At 34.2% G+C, this 20,616-nt stretch overlaps 1 protein-coding gene across 1 annotated transcript in view; it reads left to right on the top strand.

Annotated features, from left to right (window-relative positions):
- APC7 (tetratricopeptide repeat (TPR)-containing protein) overlaps nt 1-20,616 on the top strand; it is a 316,090-nt gene that overhangs the window by 222,047 nt on the left and 73,427 nt on the right. Inside the window, exons 11-14 of the mRNA XM_089801665.1 lie at nt 18,505-18,555; nt 18,637-18,840; nt 18,943-18,987; nt 19,079-19,172. Coding sequence (XP_089657791.1) covers nt 18,505-18,555; nt 18,637-18,840; nt 18,943-18,987; nt 19,079-19,172 — 394 coding nt within the window. The remainder of the gene's footprint in view (nt 1-18,504; nt 18,556-18,636; nt 18,841-18,942; nt 18,988-19,078; nt 19,173-20,616) is intronic.

The following is a 20,616-nucleotide window of genomic DNA, read 5'->3' as shown; positions in this document are numbered from 1 at the left end:
AAAGATGAGATTATGATAAAGACAATTCAAGTTCTTTCGATGAATAAGAAGATTCAGCGTGTTACATCCCTGACTACAACCTTGAAATCCTGTCTCTGCCCAGTCCAACTTAATTGTTTATAAAAACTTAGTAGCTTGGAGACAACAGAACTTTTACTTCCTTTTCTGGCCTTCAATGGTCTATAGTGCAGTTGTAAAAACCCCTTTTCCCGGGCCTTAGCTAATAATTATCATAACATTGACATGGTTACCTTCCATATTCATGATCATGATAAGGTAGTTATAACAACTATTTTACATGTTCATATGAAAGGGATTAACGATTATAATCAGTTTACCGGAAATATCTTAACTAACAATTAAAGGAGTATTCAGTCAACAAATATGATGGATATAACTACCATCGTAACCAATTGTTACTTAATGGTAAGGGAGAGCTTTTCTGCTAATAAAAGGTAGCTTTTATAATCATATGAAGAAAAATTTACAACCACTTTACATATTCAAATGGAAGAGAACCAACGGCTATAACCGAATAACTGAAAAAGACGATTACCAATTAAATGATATTAAACATCTACCATGTCTTCTAGAGTAAAATACTTGTTATTAGACGTAAATCATTTCTTTGTCTTGTGGAAGTCCTTGTATTTGGTGGAGAGGAGAAGCATTGCCAAGGGCTTAACCTCGTAACCGCAGACCCTTAAATATCCCCACAAAGTCTCTACTGAGAAAGGCTCTCCCTACCCTGGGATTAGGCCTGTGACACCGTTGTCCAACCACTGAGCATCATGGTGTTAGCATGTCAACCCACTGCTCGACTTGGCAACAAGACATACAATGGACTACCATGAGCTGACTTAGTTGATCTAGATTGATTACATTCATTTCATCTCTACTGATTTCATTCTCCTTTTCATGCAGGGTTAGCCTACTTATTGATGATTACCAATTCACTCCCTTCATCTCAACCTTACCGGTCATCCCTAATGAATCTCTAGGGGTGAAGATCTAAGCATTGTTTTATCACAACCATTTACATCTGCTCAATCTAGGCTTATGAGTTTACAAAAAGATTCATGCTGCTTGTAACTTAATTACTGGTTCTCCTTGAGACTGTTGTCCCTTACCTCATAGACATATGGGGGATGTCCCTGAATATGTTTGCACTAGAATGGAATTCTTTATGAAACTCAGTTCTGATATGAAATCAGCATTGTGAAATTAATACTCTGTAATGAAATCAGCATCCTGATATGAAATCAATATTGAATATGATATCAATATTCTGATATGGATTCAATATCTTGACATGAAAGCAATATTTTGCTATGAATTCAGTATTCTGATATGATATCAGTATTCGAATATGAAAACTAATATTTAAAAATAAATTCAACTGTTCAGGTTGTAACTTGATCTTCAATACTTATACTAATGTACAGCCATTGTGAGGAACAAAAAATACATCTTTCAGATTTAGTTTAAAGATTTCCCTTTTTTGTTTCAGAAATCATCCCCCTTTTATTTGAATGGAAGAACATTAGAAAAAATGCATAACCTAGAAATGATCACCACCTCCTGGCTGAGCAATCAGTTCCAGGCACTTGCAGACTTTGAACTCCCAACAGTGGAGACTCGCAGCACTTGCACTCAATAAATATGTTTCTATAATCAGAGGTTCTTACACAATGTAACTATGGAATAGGGTTGCGGTCAATGCAAATCACAAAGCTGTCGTGGCAAAAAATGGATGCAATAACAGAGCTATTGTGACTGGGAAAATGAATGCTATAACAGAGCTATTGTGGTTGGGAAAGATGGCAACTCAGAGCTTCAATGCTTGGTAATTACCGTGGTATCGAAGGTGCCTTTGGTAATGAACTCGCCGCATATATATTTGCTTCTTTAGCATGCTCGGTTATGGCAAGAACAAGAAAAGAGTGGCGGAGAGAATTACATGTGGCGCATCTGTTATTAATCTTGGTCACCATGGTGGCATAAGGCCCAACGAGACAATTAACAACGTGACTGCTCACGAAACAATATTAAAACCATAGCCAAGGTGGGAAAATAATAACTTCACCCACTTAATGTTTTAATATAAGGACATCGTCGTACATACCTATACTCACAAGTGTATGTACACATACATGTATACATGTGTAAATCCTAAACATATGTATTTTATGTATACATTCAAAATAGGCGTATACATCTTAATCAACTTATGCATGTACATGTATATATGTATGTACATGTATGAGTATATATAGGTATCACGCTGTCGTTATATTAAGACATGCTTTACACAACAAAAGGTTCTCAAATTATAAAAGGTAACAAATTTTGTCACTGCTGAGAAATTTTTTTTCTTTTATTATTCAATGACATTTGATAATTGGTTAGCTCATGGTCATCCAAAGTATACCCTTGCTTGCCTAGTCGTTTACCCTTAGCCATGGTGATTTGGGACTCATACCTATTTGCCAAATGATAGGTGGTGCCCTTGTGCCCAAATCCTTCTATGACAATGCTTCCCCCCTTCGTCACTTTTTTGCAAGTGAAAATTTATCATGGCGACAACATATTGCTCATCATTTTTCAAAGTCCAAATTACCATAACATATAATCATATTAGACATCCATTTCCATTTCATTTATCATCATAACGATTGACCAATATTCCATTTTCCATGAAATCATAACGAATAACGAACTTTTCATTTTAACATGAAACCATAACGAGTTAATTGTTAGCTAAAGCTCGGGAAAAGGGGTTTTTACAACTGCACTATAGACCATTGAAGGCCAGAAAAGAAAGTAACAGTTTTGTTGTCTCCAAGCTACTAAGTTTTTATAAACAATTGAGTTGGACTGGGCAGAGACAGTATTTGAAGGTTGTAGTCAGGGATGTAACACATTGAATCTTCTTATTCATCGAAAGAACTTGAATTATCTTTATCATAAATTATGATTTCAATCTGGAACTTGTGATGTTGCTCACGGTTAAAATGCGTAAATATCACAATATGGAAATACTTTTCATTTGTACCCTAATATGTAGAGATTACAAACTTAGTAGAATGTTGAACGTGTAGAAATAAATGAGATTAGTCAAAGTTGAGATGAATTAATTGCACAACAATACAAGAATCCATAGTGTAAACACCCAATAAGCAAATAGAAACAGGAATGTTGAAGCATCTAAATGGTCACCATTTGAAAATCATAAAGAAATTGTGGGCTATGCACACTAAGGCAGCGATCTTGATTCCTAGTTGGCATCAACACAATACCCAAAATCATGTGTTGAAAGCAGCATATGGAGTATGGAGTTGTTGGGTGGATATTTTGCAACTGACAGTTTTGGGTAAAATTCAGGCGCAAAATAGGATGACCAGCCACAGTGTGTGAGACAGAGTCTCTCCTACCTTAAAGGGAAGGCTCCCCCTTCTCACCGTTCCTTGGATCAACTCAAGGTAAGCAAGAAATTGAGAGATTTATAAACAGGGTGTTACTATTATCCTTTCTTCTTAACTTTCAAGAAAGGATCCACTTATTCATAAGGTGAATAATGGGCAAGGTGAATCTCTAATTACACTTCAATCGAGAGCTGGAAACAGTGATGTCGATAAACTTTTACTAACTCAAAGGCTAGCCAAAACGTACTAGTTTGGCTCTAAGTCCGATCGTACTTCTATATGGTAAAAGCTTTACTATTAGGGTGCAAAGACTCCTAAAAGTAAGAACAATCTAACTATTTTACGAATTAAGACGAAAATACAAGCTAAGACAAAGCTTCTAGCTATGGATTTTCACAATTATTCCTGGTAAAAGCTCGGGTTATAATTGTTGCTTAACTCTTTTCTATCAATTCACAAGATACAATATCGATAACAAAAGATACTACGAATCAAAGATAACTTGAAAGAATTATAGACAAAGCTTACAATTCATACAAGTGACAATTTCACTTAATCAAAGTTAAGTCTCAAATGCTCCTTTGTATTCACTTTCTCTCAAAATAATGCTCACACAGACAAAGTTCTACCGGCACAATTTCTCTAGAGCACTCTTGCATAAAGATAATGATGATTTTGCAATGAGGGGGGCACTCCTTTATGTAGGCAAAGAAGTTGAGAAAAAGAGAGAGGAAAAAGTGGGAGCAACTCAACCAACTTTAACCAAGTCTAACTACAGAAACTAAAGGGTTACATGCAACTACACATGCAACTCGCATTGCATCTTTTGCATACATGCAATTACACTTTTTCATGTAATGCATTCTAAACAACTATGAAAAATAAATTACACAAAAATCTTAAAGATTGCTTCTTAATGCCTTGAATTTCACAATGACGTCGCGTACTGTGGGAAGATCAGCAATCTCCATAGTCTTTGATATGGCTTCGATTCTCACTGCATTTTCATATGCTGATTGCACAACTTTGAAATTTGCTATTGTATTATCTAACAAGTGTTTTGTCAAGGATTTGTACAAAACGAACTTGTTCATTGTGTGCGAACCAAAATTTTCAGAATCTACATCAGCATTGATCTTGATTGTATATTATGAATTCACTTTCTCTATTGCCAAAAGATTACCAAGATTATCAGTAACATGGCATCCCAATTGCTCCAAATCACAAGTAAGACTTGTTTCAAACGCTTGACAATCTTCAAGAGCCACTTGCAATTTTGTGATCAACTTTCTTAAGGTCTCTTCTTTGTAACCAATGTGTCCTTGAAATCTAAAAAACATTTCACATGATGGAAGAACGTCACATGAGACCATAGCATTCAGATCAAATTTAATCATTTCATTCCAATCCTCAAGGATTTCCTTCAGGTTATCTGCCTCTTGAGTCAGAGAAGAAATTAAGCTTAGTTCCATTTTGTTCATCTCTTTAACACACCTTAGAATTGCAAGTGCTTCTGTGATAGCTTGAACTCCTTCGACAATGATTTCCTATATCCAAGACTTAACAACTTCAATCAACCTTCTCTCTTTAGATGTTTGCAATGTAACAACAACATTTTGAGAAGATTGTTTCTGGATGACCTTATTCAAACGAGGTATTTCCTGTTTCAACTGATTCTTCTTTTCCCAAAGCTCATGACTACTTTTTGATACATTTGCCAATGCATCATGAGCATCTTGTAAAGAACTCAAACGAGATTGCTTTCCAACTTCAATCTTAGTAAATTTATAATCAGAGCTAGTAAGTTTTTCAACAAGTTTATCTACTAAGGGCTCAACAACCTCAACATACTTGGTTTTGTCAGAATTAACCAAAATTCTAAAAACAATCTTGTCTTTAAGAGATTTGGATTTAGTCTTCTTCACAGGAAGATTGTCAAGAGGAACAACCTCCTTCCTTCTCTTTGTTGTTATTCTACTCAACCATTTAGGTAGGCTGAAACTTTCATCTGTAGAAGCAGGTACAGTGGAGACCATTGGCATTGATCCAGATTTTATATCTATAGTGACTGAACAGGATTCAGTTTGCACTACTATAGGCATAGGAACATGTTGTGAAGATTCTGTGATGAAAAGTTCAAATCTTGTAAAAGATGTATCATGTTGGGAAACTTGACCACTAGTAAGAGTCAAAAAATCTTCAAACACATTTGCTAAGTGTTCAAATTGATCATGTGCAGGAACATGAGGAGCAGCAGATGAAATCGGAAGAGCCATGGTGTTAATTTTCGAGACTGGAATGGAATGAGTGAAAACAATAGAAAATGAATCTACATCATCATCAACCTCATGCAAAAAGGGCTGTTAATGTGAAGAAGACGTGCAAGCTCGTGCAGGCTTTGGAGGAGATGTGATCCTAATTTCTCCTTCTTCATCTAAATCTTCTTTCTTGGATTTTGTTTCCAATTCTTCTTTTGATTTTGTCACTGATTCTTGAATTGGTTCAAGAACTTGAGATGATTTAGTTCCTTTTCCGCCCTATAATTTGAATTTGAGAGTATTCTTGACATTTGAAGATGAAGCACTATCTTTCCCTGTAATTTCCAGTTGTGACTTCCTGCCATGAGGACCAAAACTTCCACAATCCAGACCCATTTTAGGATTTACCCCTTTTAGGCCTTTACTTTTCAACCACTTGTTAGTGTTTGCTAAGATGGATTGAAACCTGTCCATAATAGATATATCCTTTTTTTGTTGCCATTGAATAGGGAAAGGGCACATTTTATCAAAACCAGCTTGATGGAATTCTGGATCAAGGATATCGCCATCATCTTCAACTTGGAAATCTGGAGGAATTTCCAACATATTAAGATCGATTATTTGTTGGAAGGTTAATTTGCAATAATCCATCTTCATAATATCAAGCTTTGTTCTTATGTCAATTCAAATATCTTCAATGCGATGAACATGAGGATAGGCCCTCTTTATCTGAGAGTTCATCTCTCAATAATCAAAATCAAATCTAGCTTTGAATTTTTTCAATGTAATCAATTGCAACTCTGCTTCCATATTCTTCGCTTTAGGCACAGAAACAATTGAATATTGTAAATAGATAAAGGCCTAGCTGAGGTGATGCCAAATCCAAACCTATGTGACACATGATCACTCTGCACGTCCATGAGTTGTCTGGCTAACTCCATTAGAATGATTTGATCTGTAGCATACCTAGGTAAGGTATATAGCTCTCCTTTGAAATACCCAATTCTCAAGTATGTGAAAGTGGGAAGTTGAAGAAAAATGCAGCCGTACTGGTTTACCTTTTCCCATGCTGCATCAGATACTCTTTTGATACCCAACTTTTTTTCGAACAGACACTTGTAATGTCCAAAGAAGGCATCTTGGACTCTTTTGTAATAGTATTTACTGTTAGCCAAAGTGATTTGGTCATAATATTTCCAAATAGGTACTTGAAGACAATCACCTTTGGTGGAAAGACCTGAAAAAGATCCCATAGCAGCAGCAATGTAAACTAGATATGAATTCATGTAAAAGGGAACTGATGTTCCTACACTGCTGACAGAATGTAGTACTGATAAGCTCTCTTCAAAAGATGTGTTCTTTGTTCTCTATAATTTGAAACATAAATTTGTACATCCATGGTTCAAAATTGGAAGAATCTTTAAGACCACGAATTCTGCTGAGAAGGATGATGAGATCCTTGTATTCTTGTTTAAAATTTGACCAATGAAGAGTCTTTGGCCACTTGGAAAAATTGCTTCTTTTGTTGTCTAACTAGTAAAAGTTGGCATACTTTTGATAGTTGCTTTTTTGTTCATTCCAACAAGCTAATGACGATTCTTTGGTCAAATCAGCATATTCTGATTTTCGACGAACTTTGAAGATTTGTTCAATCACTTCAGAATCAAGGCTAATGATAACCTTGCCGTCAGCGTCTGTAATATTCCTTGTCTTTGGAGTGAAGCGCCGAGCACATCCGTAGACAAAATTAGGTTCTATGGCCGCCATGGCAAATGTATAAACCAAATGGATGTTGCTTGTTTTAATACGTTTCATTTCATGTGTAATTGGAGCTTCAATCCTTTATAGAAAATCAGCTACATCTAAGTGACCAATCTTGGTGTCTAGCACGTTATCAAGAACAGACGTAATTGAACAAGGAACTGCATGTGCCAATTCTTTGTCATATTAGTATTTCATCTTGCCCTTGGATTTGGAAGGCGAGGACATTTCTTGTGCTTGTACTGCAACACAAAAATCCCAAAACACAAATACATCATCAAAAGGAATCTCCATGCAAGTGAATACCGGAACAATAGTGAAGATTTGAAGAGTGACTTTTGAAGAGAAAGCATATGCATATGCAATGGAATGAAACGTGAAATGGAATGAACGGAATGTGAAATGAAATGAAATGAAAGTGTGGATATGGAAAATGAAATGAAAATGTGTGAAGGTGAAACATATGAGAATGTATGCAAAGTAAAATTTGCTAATTTCAAAAGTGACTTAAAGTTTTCAAGGCTTTATTGAATGAAACATGCATATGTGTAAATGTAATAAGTAACGGAAAGTGGAAAGTGAAATGAGATGTAAGTGCAAATGAAAGGTACATTTTACGTGTATATGCGGATGCGAATCAAGGGTAACATGTAAAATATGTTATGAGGTGGAAACATGTATGGAAACATGTACTTATTCATGTAAGTGCGAATGCGTATATGAAGATGGAAATGAAGCAATGGAGGTGAGATAATGAATTATATAGTCACTTTTGAAAGAAGGAAGAAGTCAAAGTACACGGAAAGCGAAAATGACATCTGTTTGTCTTTTCAAAATGTGACTTTTAATCAAAATCGGACCTTTTGGATGCAATTACATGTAAGGCATTTTGTGTAATCGTGTTGTGGAGTGGAAGTGGAAAATGAGATGGATGAAAATGGAAACGGAAAATGGGATTACATGCATGTGCGGATGGCGAATGAAGTGAAAAACATGTAATTGCATTTGTGGGATGAGATGTGAGATGTAATGACATGGAAACGAAATGTGAAAGTTGATAATGCTTTTGCATGTAATGAAGGAAAAAACAAATTTTTGGGAAAAAACTTGCAATTTCTCCAAATGGAGAAAAATTGAAAAACAAGCACACAAAAACAAAAGAAAAAAAACATACCTTTGAAAACAACTCAAAACATGCCAAGATGCAATGCATTCCAAAGATGAAATTCGAATTTGGAACTTGGGGAAGAACCAAAGACATCAAAATGAAGTTCATATTTAAAGGAAAAATGCACATTCTAAGGCAAAGATTTGAACAAATGGCATACATTCAACGATTTCATTCATAAAATCAGCAAGGATAAGCATGAATTAAAATGCAGAAAAGAAGAAGTCCACTTACATGAAAATATGTGCCAAAAATGAAGGAAAAGATGCTCTTTGTTTGAAATCTTCTTAAAAAATGGTGAGAACTTTTCAAATCTTGTAAATTCGAATGATGAAGGGCAGCAAACAAGGAGATTAGTTAGCAAGATGCCAAAACGTGCCCTAAATCTTCTCCAACTTCCAACGTTTTGAAGATTGCATATTCTTGAGATGTTTTTGCCAAAACAGGCAAAAAATGTGATATTCCAACCAAACGATTTGATGTTTAAACACAAAAATGATGATCACTATGCAATGTAATCAGCAAATAGGGCCAAAATGACTTGATTCCGTACAAAAACGTGATCAAACTTTGCAGATTTATGGGGTTTTATGCAAACTCATGCCCTAGATTGGAAGTTTTAAACACGTTTTTGAGTGCAATAAATTGATTTTTGATGAGGGCAAAATGAAAATATGTGCCAAAAATGAAGGAAAAGATGCTCTTTGTTTGAAATCTTCTTCAAAAATGGTGAGAACTTTTCAAATCTTGTAAATTTGAATGATGAAGGGCAGCAAACAAGGAGATTAGTTAGCAAGATGTCAGAACGTGCCCTAACTCTTCTCCAACTTCCAACATTTTGAAGATTGCATGTTCTTGAGACGTTTTTTCCAAAACAAGCAAGAAACGTGATCTTCCAACCAAACGATTTGATGTTTAAACGCAAAAATGATGATCACTATGCAATGAAATTAGGAAATAGGGCCAAATCGACTTGATTCCATACAAAAACGTGATCAAACTTTGCAGATTTATGGAGTTTTATGCAAACTCGTGCCCTAGATTGGAAGTTTTAAACACGTTTTTGCATGCAATAAACTGATTTTTGATGAGGGCAAAATGATCACCACTCCAAAACGTTTTGAATGCAAGTGATTCCATCCAAATCCATGGAGAAAATCAAACGTTATGATCAAAATCAGAGGTTTTTGGAGCAAGAACATGTTTTCTTCACACAATAGGACATCTTTATGTTCATTACATATTTTAAAACATGTTGGAAGGCAAAATCGGACCTTTTAGAGTCCGTTGCATGTTTTAAAATATGTCTTGAGACATAATCTCACTTTTTGAGACTCATTGCATATTTTAAAATGTGTAAGACTCTAAAATCTCACTTTTTGGAGTCACATATTTTATAAACATATCTCACCTTTTTGATGTACAAGCATAAACAGTCAACTTTTCATGTCATTTTATCAAAAAGGTCCACTTTTACAAGCTTTTTATGTAATGGTATGAAAAATGTCCTCAAGGTGAGTTTTTATGTGCAGTAGGCAATAGCATGAAAAGTTTCCACTTTTTATAGCTTTTTACATGCATATGCACATAAAAAGTCCACTTTAAGGCTATTTTGCTATGTATTTCACTAATTTTTATAAAAATGTGAACAATTTGAGTCAAAAATAACATTTATGCATCATATTAATCAATATAATTTATAAACATTAAGTTAAAGTGACATTTATATAAGTATTTGATTTAAAAATAAAAAATTTAAAAAGTAATTATATAGTTCTATAGTCACTTTAAGTGAAAAATGAAAAAGTAACTCAACTTAAAATTATAATATAAAGTGCACTATAGTCAGTTTAAGTTATAAATTTAAATTACAAGTAACTTCAAAACATAACAAAAAGTGAGTAAATGTTATATTTTTGAAAAAGTGAATGTCAAAATGAAAATATAACATCATTTTTTAAATTCGTGCTGTTGTAGCTAAAATTTCCACTTTTGAGGCACTAAAATGACTATATCTCTTGACTGACAACTCTGATTGATCCTTAGGTTAGACCGAATCAAAGAGGAAATCGAAGAGCATGACATGAACAAATCCAAAGGACCAAAAGCAAGCAAACAAAAACTCAAAAGCAAAGAACGGACTGTGAAGGCTTCAAAAATCAAGCAAAGGGTCGACAAAAAGAAAAACAAAAATGACTTGACGAAGGCCTTCAGTAAAAACACTTTGATATTCGAATTGAAATGGATCAATTGATCAACATTAAGCAATTAAATATCAAATTCAAGCTTAGAGAAATGCGAAACTAGCTTGGAAAAGTTTTGTGTTGTTACTTGCATTTTGTCACCACAAAATGTAGGACAACAGGAGTTACGTCAAGAGATGCACAAACAATTTAGAATGTGCAGATGTATTAATTTGTGGTAGTCCACAAATATAATCTCTTGAGTTTGAAGAGCTAGAGTTACGAACAAATATTATAAACTGAAAAATACGAATGAGACAACATTATATATTGACAATGGCAAGGGATGATGAATGCACAAGTCACACAGATTAAAAGACAATTTTTTTTTTCTTATTACACAACACTGAAATAGAAAATTAAAATACTTGGAACGAGTGGAATAAGAGAGACCATACAAGGAAAATGACAAACAAGGTCAATATCGTGTATCATGAGGAAACAAATATGAAGCTTGCATGTGCAATACTCACGAGTACTAGCTGCATATAAATTGAAAGAGAAAATAGTAAAGACCAGGGAATTGGAATTTTTGAAAACGATTGCAATTTTTTATCCATGTTTTCATCTGCTGATAGACTACCAACACATTATGTGAACATATTATCAATAGCAAAAACAAATAAAGCATTGGAAGTAGCAGATTGATAAAAGAAGTATAAACCGTGTTTGTCAATGAGAATAGACTTTAGTAGGAACCTGTTGATTAATGGTGAAATATTAAAGACTTTAAAAGTGTGATCAAAGTCTCACATAATAAAAGGTTATTCAAAATGAAAAGTTGTGTTGTAAAAGAGACATCTTCTTGAAGTGAGATAACTCGTATTTGGGTGATATAAATAAAGCTTACTTCATTTGTCAAAAAGGAAGTGAGCGGTCAATGAGAAGAAAAATAACAAGAAATAGGAATAGAATTTTTTTTTCAGTTTTGGTATATTGAATATTGTAAATGAAGAACAAACTATATGTACCCTTTTTTCAAAATTAATGCAAGAGCCCTATTTTTCTTATTGATCTTGAAAATCAAAGTTCCATGTATTTAATTCAGATTTATCCCTGTGACTATGGATTTTAAATCACTTGCTACTGACGGTGAAGAAGTTGATTTCAATACTAGTCTTTGATTATCAGAATTGCATACAAAATGTTCTATATGTGAACAATGTCTAATTGGTTTTCCCGAAGAAATTAAATTCAATTAGACTGGTGTTTGTTTTGCCAATTAAAGGCTTCAGTCTATAAAGTAGTGGATGGTATCACATTGTCTCTCAATGTTGTATATAAGATAATAATATTAATGTCACCGAAAAACCAACAAGGTTTATAGGACTAAGCGTACAAACAAAAGAGTCGGCCAAAGCAGAAGCACCAAACGGTGACTAAGAAGAAACAAAAGAAAAATACAAAACAAGAAAGAAGACAGGGTAAGGACTAAGGGTCCTTCCTTGTCACAAAGAAATCAGTAATAGAGGGGTAAACCCATGAATGATCTATAGTCTTAGAATGTTGTGTAGAGCCATTGTAGGACTATCGTTGCTCTGAGAGATTGGTGCAGTGTCTAACTGATCTGGAATGAGAAGTACTGGAAGGCCTTTTCAAACCTCGTGGAGGAGACAAGGTCGAGAAAAAGGCAGTAATGAGCTGGTTTGAAGTATGCCCCTGAGGTATAAAAGCCTGCAGGGTAATCTCTCAAAGATGGGTGGCCTCCTGAACATAAAGTGCAAGACATCGCTGATCAATATAGCTAAAGAACATCGAAAGAGAAGAACAATCATTGAAAAGGCAGTCAAATCTCCCTCTGATCTCATAGTAAAGAGGACATCAAAATATGAAGTTGATCTCACTCTCAACCTTTGCCAAAGTACACAACTGCTATATCTGATCAGCCCGATCCATATTGTGATCAGTCTGAGCCTTGAGGTGGTGAGAACCAATTCCGAATGAGCTTATAGAAAACCATAAGGCATGATTCCAGTGTCGATAGAGATAAGCGGGGCGAGCAATAATACATCTTGAATCTCAAGAAAATGCTCAGCGTAGAAGGCCATCCTAGGTCGCAGGCCTTTCGGGGAATTACTCCAGGTAGTGGTAATGTACTGTCTGTAAATATCCTATTTGACATGCTCGTTCAACTCTTGATGTGAAGGGAGAAGATGAACAAGAGCATCAAGTGAGAACTGGTAAGGAGGAAGACGATCTATATCAATACCAATCAAACCCAACAAAGAGGTAGCCTGGGCGTACCAACAACGAGACCTAGTAGAGGTGTCAGATCTCAAAATCTCAATAGAAGAACAATATGCCAGATGAGAATATCTGTGCTAGTCAACACCCGACTCCATAAAACCACGAAGTCGATGAAGAAACCAAATCAAGTAAAAAATGGCGACAAGTTTGAGAGGATGAACTCCAAACTCAGCTAAAACAATGTTGTGAGGGGCGAGTCTGTGACATCTTATGATACGCCGTAACATCAATGTCTGAACCCTCTCAATAGAAGCCCAATCAGAAGCAATAAGAGAAGGCCCCCAAACCACTGAGCCATGGAGAACTGTCGGACGAACCATGGAGTCCAAAAGGGGCCTTAAGCACTGTCTTTCCAGCAAAGCCAAAGAACCCATGCCCTTATTAACTCTGGATTGAATAACTGGTCTCGAGCTAAAGTGCGGTCCCAAAAACTTCACACTGAGATACATATAGGAGGAAGTAATCTCAACCTCTTGACCTTGAATGAAGAAATGAAGATGAGAAGTCTTTAAATAGTTAAAGACCATAACCCGAGTCTTAGACAAATTGATCACAAGTTGCCATTGATCACAAAAAGAAGCTAGACCATCAAGGAGTCTCTGGAAGCTATCGGGAGAAGAGGCCAAGAGAACCACATCATCAACAAAAAGGAGAATGGAGATCAAAACTTGATGCAAATAGCACCCATCTCCCAGTTGAGAGGAGTTCACAAGGAAATCCTCTAACTCATCAATATACAAACCAAATAGAGTAGGAGAAAGAGGACAGCCCTGCTTTAGCCCAGTGGTGCTCTGAATTAGAACAGAAAAGCCCTCTGGAGTCCTGAGCCTACCGGTTACCCTCTCATAAAGCTTCATAATAGCAGTCTGCAACATATTTGAGATCCTAATCTCCTGAAGTCTCTGAAATAAGGCCAACCTAGGAACATAATCAAAAGCCTTATGGAAGTCCACAAAACAACAATAGACCTTCTGAGAGCGGTGGCTAGCCTCCTCAGTTATAGCCCGGAGCGTGAAAACATGATCTATAGTCTAATAGTTTGCTTGAAAACCAGCCTGCCGTTTAGCTCTACAACCTCTTCTGTCAAGCTCACTAGATAACATGGTGTTCGGAGCAATGGCATAAAGTTTGGCATAAATATGTCCGATTATAATAGTTCTATAGTTACCTGGTTTAGAAGCAGGGCCAGACTTATGAATAGGGCATGTCTAGACCAGGACTAAGGAAACCCAGTGCAAACCACTCTATTAAAGAGTGTAGGAAGGTAAGATTCAAGAATCGAAGCACCAAGTTTGAAAAGTACTAAATATCTAAAATTCTGATATGCAATTATCTGATATCCAATCATCTGATATCCATTCTCATTTGATCATCATTGGTCTCTCTTGTGCTATCTACTGAGCTTCTTGATCTTGGCTTAGAATTATTGCCTTAGGCAAATTCTTACATGGTATCAGAGCTATACCAAATTCTTATAGGAGCTATTAAATAAAAAATAAAATAAAAAATAATCTTAATGTCTTTAAGGACCCAATTTTGAGAATATTATAAAGCAGGCTTCGATTAATTTAACTTGAGCCGCTCGTTTGAATTGTTATTATGTAATATCCCCATTTTTGAGATTGATTTAAATAATAATAGAGTTAATATAAGATCAAACAAACAAACAAACAATATATATATACTTAGAATGGTAATAATAATTATGTAAATGATTAATAATAAATAACAATTAATTGATATCAAGAATTGAATAAGCTTAAATTAAAGATTTAAACTTATCAAGTAAAGCATACTAATAAGATAATAAAATGTAATTTTATAATAATAATCATATTTATTGATTTAAATAAATAACAATTTTGTTTTAAAATATATTATAAATAAAACTAATAATATATTATATAATCATCTATTATTAATATAATAATATGATCAAAAGTTATACAAAAATGTAATAATTACACATGATTTATTATTTAAAATAATATAAGCTATAAATGTGAATGATATATATATATATATATATATACATTTGTCAACAATAAAGGAGAGAATATCAAACACCAAGGAAGGGGGAAAAAATAGAGATCAGTTATCCACATTGGTAAAACATTAATTAGAATCCAAATGATCATACATAGGACGTAGAATTCAGATAAAATAGAGATAAGATTTGACTGGCGACAGAGAGGAGAGATACTTATAACTAGACAATTATAATTCAAGGCAGGAAAGGAAAATCCAGTCATCACCAAACAACCAAGGGAGGATATTAGAATTGCTTTGGAGAAGAGGAAGATATAGGGAACATGTCAACAAATATATGGGGTGTTAAACAGTGAAGGGAAGACTCTTGAAGAGAGCGTATTCCACACCAGAGTTATTGCATTCCATATTAAAGTAATCCCAGCTTATATGGAGGGATCAAACAGAAACTACATCACAGGATTAGAGCAAAGTTAAATATGCAATTAACAGTGGGGAATATATTATAAAGTATTTATAATTAAATGAAGGATACAGAGTAGAAGAAGGGTAGTGATTGTCCAACCAAAAGGAAGATAAGATAAGATAATGATATTAATGTCGAACAAAAGACCACTAAAAGGGCTATGGAACTGGAAGATTACAACAATGAGGCTGGCAACAGCAGGAGCACCCAACAGTGTCCGAAGACTAAAGCATACAACAAAACAATAAAAAAATAGAAACAAAGAGAAGGCCAAGAAAAGATTAGGAGTCCTTTTTAGTGATAGGTGGAACCATAGAAGCATACGCGTCAAAATATGAGTTTGACAACTTCATCGAAACAACATAACATAAATAAAAAAAGAGAATACAGGGCAGACATCGAACAATATATGCAAAGGATTCTACTGCAGAATCAAATTCAATGAACATATCTACCTTCCTTCAGACAAGTGAATAAAACAGTAATAGAGTGGGGCATTCGAACATACAGATTTTTATGTCCAACATAGAGTAGCTGATTACAATAAGATCAATTGTGATGTGTAGAAAAATGAGAGAGAGAGAGATATCTCTGAAATAGAGATGAGGAGAGGAGTTGCATGTGTAACTCCCAAGTCTATGAATGCTAATAAGTGCATGCAAAATGTCACCATCCTCTGAAGGAGAATAAACTAATTTTCTTATTAAAGGAGTTACAGAAGTGAGTTGTCCTCACACATGTACTAGAGTAAAAAAGAGTTGTAGAGATCCTTGGAATATCCTTGTATTTAAAACATCCCAGGAAAGATTGTTTTTTCTAACAATATCTATTTCAAAAAATTAGATCCTGACTGTGCTATCTTGTAGAAGGATTATTTTAATTCTGTTACAGATTGAATATCAAAATTAATATTGGTTTACATTTTGATTCTGTCTTACAGGCCTTTCTGAGAAAAAGTAAGAATTAGTGAGACTAATTGTAGCATATTGTATAATTTGAACACAAAGCTCATTCAGGTGACAGATTTGTTCAAGAAACCAATTTTAAAATCGTCTCATAAGGTTAAACATAAAAATCATTACAACATAACTTAGCTTACCGAAGAGGAGAAGACACTGTCTTATATTATTTCTGGATGTGGCATTCACTAAGTAATTTACATTATAGTTCACATTCAACCATTTATATCATCCACCACCCAATATTATTTCAATTATAAGCAATAAGTTATTTAAAAATATCCAAACACCCTATACAGTTCGTAATCTGATTTCTCTCGAGAAATATTGCCATCTTGATTTATCTTTTGAAGAATTAATTCAGATTCTGCTATAAAAAGCCTTCAACCAACAGATTAGGTTAAGGTATAGCCTACCTTCATTTTGTAGAGCCTAAAGTCCAATGGAAGAGGATCATAATCAATCATTCGTGTTAGTTGGCTAAATCCTGTGGAAGATTTGATATAGGTTTTGGGAAGCTGTTAGAATTTTCGAATCTATTGATTTGGGAACCAACACCACACAGATAAGTAAAGGGGAGACCTATAATCTCCAACATTCCACGTCAATTTATTGCATTCTTAGAGGCCCTGTTATCATTCCAAGTGTAAGACTTCATCTATGTACTAGCTTCTAGGTAGCTTAAATATTATAAAAATAAATTAATAGTGTTGTAAATATATTAGATGTAAGTCCAGCTTGTAATTGGATAAAGTTCTTTCCGTAGTTTTTAGTTGCATTTATAATTTCCATGCATTGTAATTTTTCATTCTTGAAAATACAAAAAAACAAATATCTGAAATCTCCAAAACAATTGCCAAAAAACACAAGATTCTCAAAAGGTATAGAATTCAGAGCATGAAATGATGATATAACCATTTGGGGCTATTACATTTGTCCTCTACATGTGTCTCCTCCTAAATAACCCAGTAATCATTGCTAATTCTACCCTCTCCTTCATATGGATTATGCAATCGTTATATTGCTTAGGATATGATCGTCGACTTGGGAAAAGGCATCGGTTCCCATTTCAATAAAATACATGTTACTAGAGTCAGGAATTGTATCAATAAAATAGATAGTAATTAATTAATTAATTTACCAAATTATCAAATTAATTAATTTATCAAATTATCAAACAATGTTAGTATCTATTTAATTTTTGAAAAATATGTTAATTAAAATTTAATATTAATAGGCATTAGTTTATGAGATTGGGAAATATATTAATTTATGTTAATATTTTTTAATGGACATGGAATCAATTTCAACTCATCATGCCGGGGAAGTTAAATGCAAAAGTTTAGATTAATGTTGACCCTTATGAGTGGGATATGGCACTAATTTTGTATTAAAGCTTTTGAGTCATATCTATCTTAAGCCTTTGTTTTGATATTGTTATTCACTAAATATGCATTCGTAAAAGACATGTTTCTAGTATTTGTATGCTATGCAAGTTACAGCATGTCCAGTAGGTCAATCTGTGTTTTAAATTCTGACAATTGCCATAATAATGATCCAGGCATAAACCACTAGGTGAACCTATGGATAAAAGCTCACATTTGCCATTGTGCTATGTATCTCAAAGCACACAGACTGATTCTAAAGTCCTAAAAGATGTGTCTCTGTCGTTGTACAAAAGCACTCATTGTTTAAAAGGAAAAAAATACACAAGTAATTTAGAAGTCTAATGTTTTATTGTTTGCATATGTTAAGAGTTGTGGTGTACATGTCTTATATTGCAGGTGAAATTTTTATCACTTACAAAGCATCAATGAGTATATGAGAGTCTGGTTTCAACTATATTCCTTTGAAAGGCTTTCTTATGCTGTGAACATTTTGTGATGCTTGATCATATGAATGATAATTCTATAAATGTGTTAAGATTAAACAAAATGAGTACTGTTTGTTCTGATACTATATTTGATGTATCGACATGGAATGTGCAGGCAGAAGTAGCTGTTGGAAAAAATGATGAAGCACTTTTGAACTTTGAAAAGGTATGTTGTTCATGGTCTGTTTCTTGTTTTCTTTGCAGGTCTTGCCTACTAGTCTGATTTTAATTGTTTTTGTTTTCACAGGCCCGATCTCTTGATCCATACAATTTAACAGGCATGGATGAGTATGCAATGCTGTTGAGGACAAGAGCAGACCCTTCTGAATTGAATAGGCTGTTGAATGACCTGTTGCTCACTGATCCTAACAGGCCAGAAGTTTGGGTTGCATCAGCTGCTTACTGGGATAGACGTGATGATAAATTTCGAGCTTTGACATATGCTGAGAAGGTTTTTTTCATTTTACTTTCCTCTGATTTATATTGTCATTATTTCTTGATATCTATTTATGGCGTGTCAGTTACTTTACCTTCCACACTTTTCATTGGTCAGAGTGTCCGTGTTGATGAAAGACATGTGCCGGGTTATATTATCAAGGCAAGTTTTCTATCTCTTGCCTGTTATTTAAAATACTACTTTCTTGTGATTGAATATCAATGATTGATTGATTGTATACAAATCATTCCAGGGAAACTTATTATTATCATTGAATCGAGCTGAGGCAGCTGTAATGTCCTTTAGAAGAGCTCACCAGCTGAGGCCTGATCTTCGCTCCTATCAAGGTGAACACAGCCATTTTTATTATTAATGACATTTTGCAATGCTTTGATTTTTTAGCATAATTAAATGATGATTCCATGAGGTTTCCTGCTGGTAATTCTTCAACGAGTCTGCATGGTGAGATGATTATATTGCTAATATTCCATCAGTTCCTGAGATTCCTGCCTTGTCATTGCCAGTTGTTTTGTTTAAATTCAAATGTTGATAATCTCTCTGCAGAGTTTGAGAAAAATGCTTCTGACAAGGAAACATTTATTCATCATACATTGTTCTTCCCTGGGGGTGAACACAATCAAAGTTTCATTGCATGCTGCTTTTGGCTCTGGGTTTGTTTTATTGATCTTCTTCTTTTGGTCAAAATGTTGATTAAACAATGGTGGCTTGGTTAAATGCTATTCAAATAATTTGAAAGTCCTACTTGTGTCTTATGATATGCAATATCCTGCCTCCATGCTCAATCTGGAAAAACAAAACTATATTTTTGGTAAATTTTTTAAATCAACTTGGATCTTCTCCTGTCTTTTATGATATTTTAAATTTAAACATAATATCATTTGTTTGGATTCAATTATATAATGATTTCCAATTCCATTGTTTCAAGTCTCCTCTCAATGGTATTAATATAAATGCATGAATTTATAATAAAGATGATAGTGCATACTAGATACATGAGTTAAATATATCTTTATTTATACGTGAAATTCTTACAGAAGAATACAGATGATCAGCCAGGGATTGGAGTTGATCCCTGTTTGAAGTCTCTTCTCTTGGGTTATAATAATAAATACAGGAATTAATAATAGAGATGACAATGCATACTAGATACATGAGCTAAATATATCTTTAGTCATACATGAAATTCTTAAAGTAGAATGGAGATGCTCAGCAAGGGATCAGCGTTGATGTGACTATGTCATACTACATTCCTTGATGATGCGTAATCTATGTAAATTACCCGATGGTTGTCAAGAGGAAGACAACCATCAACAAACGAATTCTATAACTACCCAAAGCTGGTATATACTTAATATGAACAATTGATACGTTGTCAGATAATTAATATTATCAAAAGATAATAATAGATGTTGTACACTGACTACAGTAATTAAATCACAGGTATGATTTTTGGACTGCTTTTGTAATTTCTAAAATACAAGATGTAATAAATTATTAACCTATTTATGTATGTTTTGAGGAGAGTCAGCCACAAGTCCTATTTTTTATTATGTTTGAGGTTATGTATTAGTTGCTTCTAAATGTTTGTATTTGTCTAATCCCCATCCTTGTTAATATTGTTTTTTAGATAGAATAATTGGGGACCTGTAGGGGCCTTCACCCTTTACATACATGTCACCATACAAAGAAAATAAGCTTCATGAAATAAAAGCTACCAAGTACTTTATGGCTAGATGAAAGTTAAGTTTTTAAAATTCTGATCTGTTGGGT

Source organism: Cupressus sempervirens, chromosome 9 (genome assembly GCF_028749045.1).
Source record: "Cupressus sempervirens isolate cs-2001-9-10 chromosome 9, ASM2874904v1, whole genome shotgun sequence".
NCBI lineage: Eukaryota > Viridiplantae > Streptophyta > Pinopsida > Cupressales > Cupressaceae > Cupressus > Cupressus sempervirens.
Note: the sequence above shows the minus strand (reverse complement) of the source record. Positions and strands in the feature narration are given on the sequence as shown.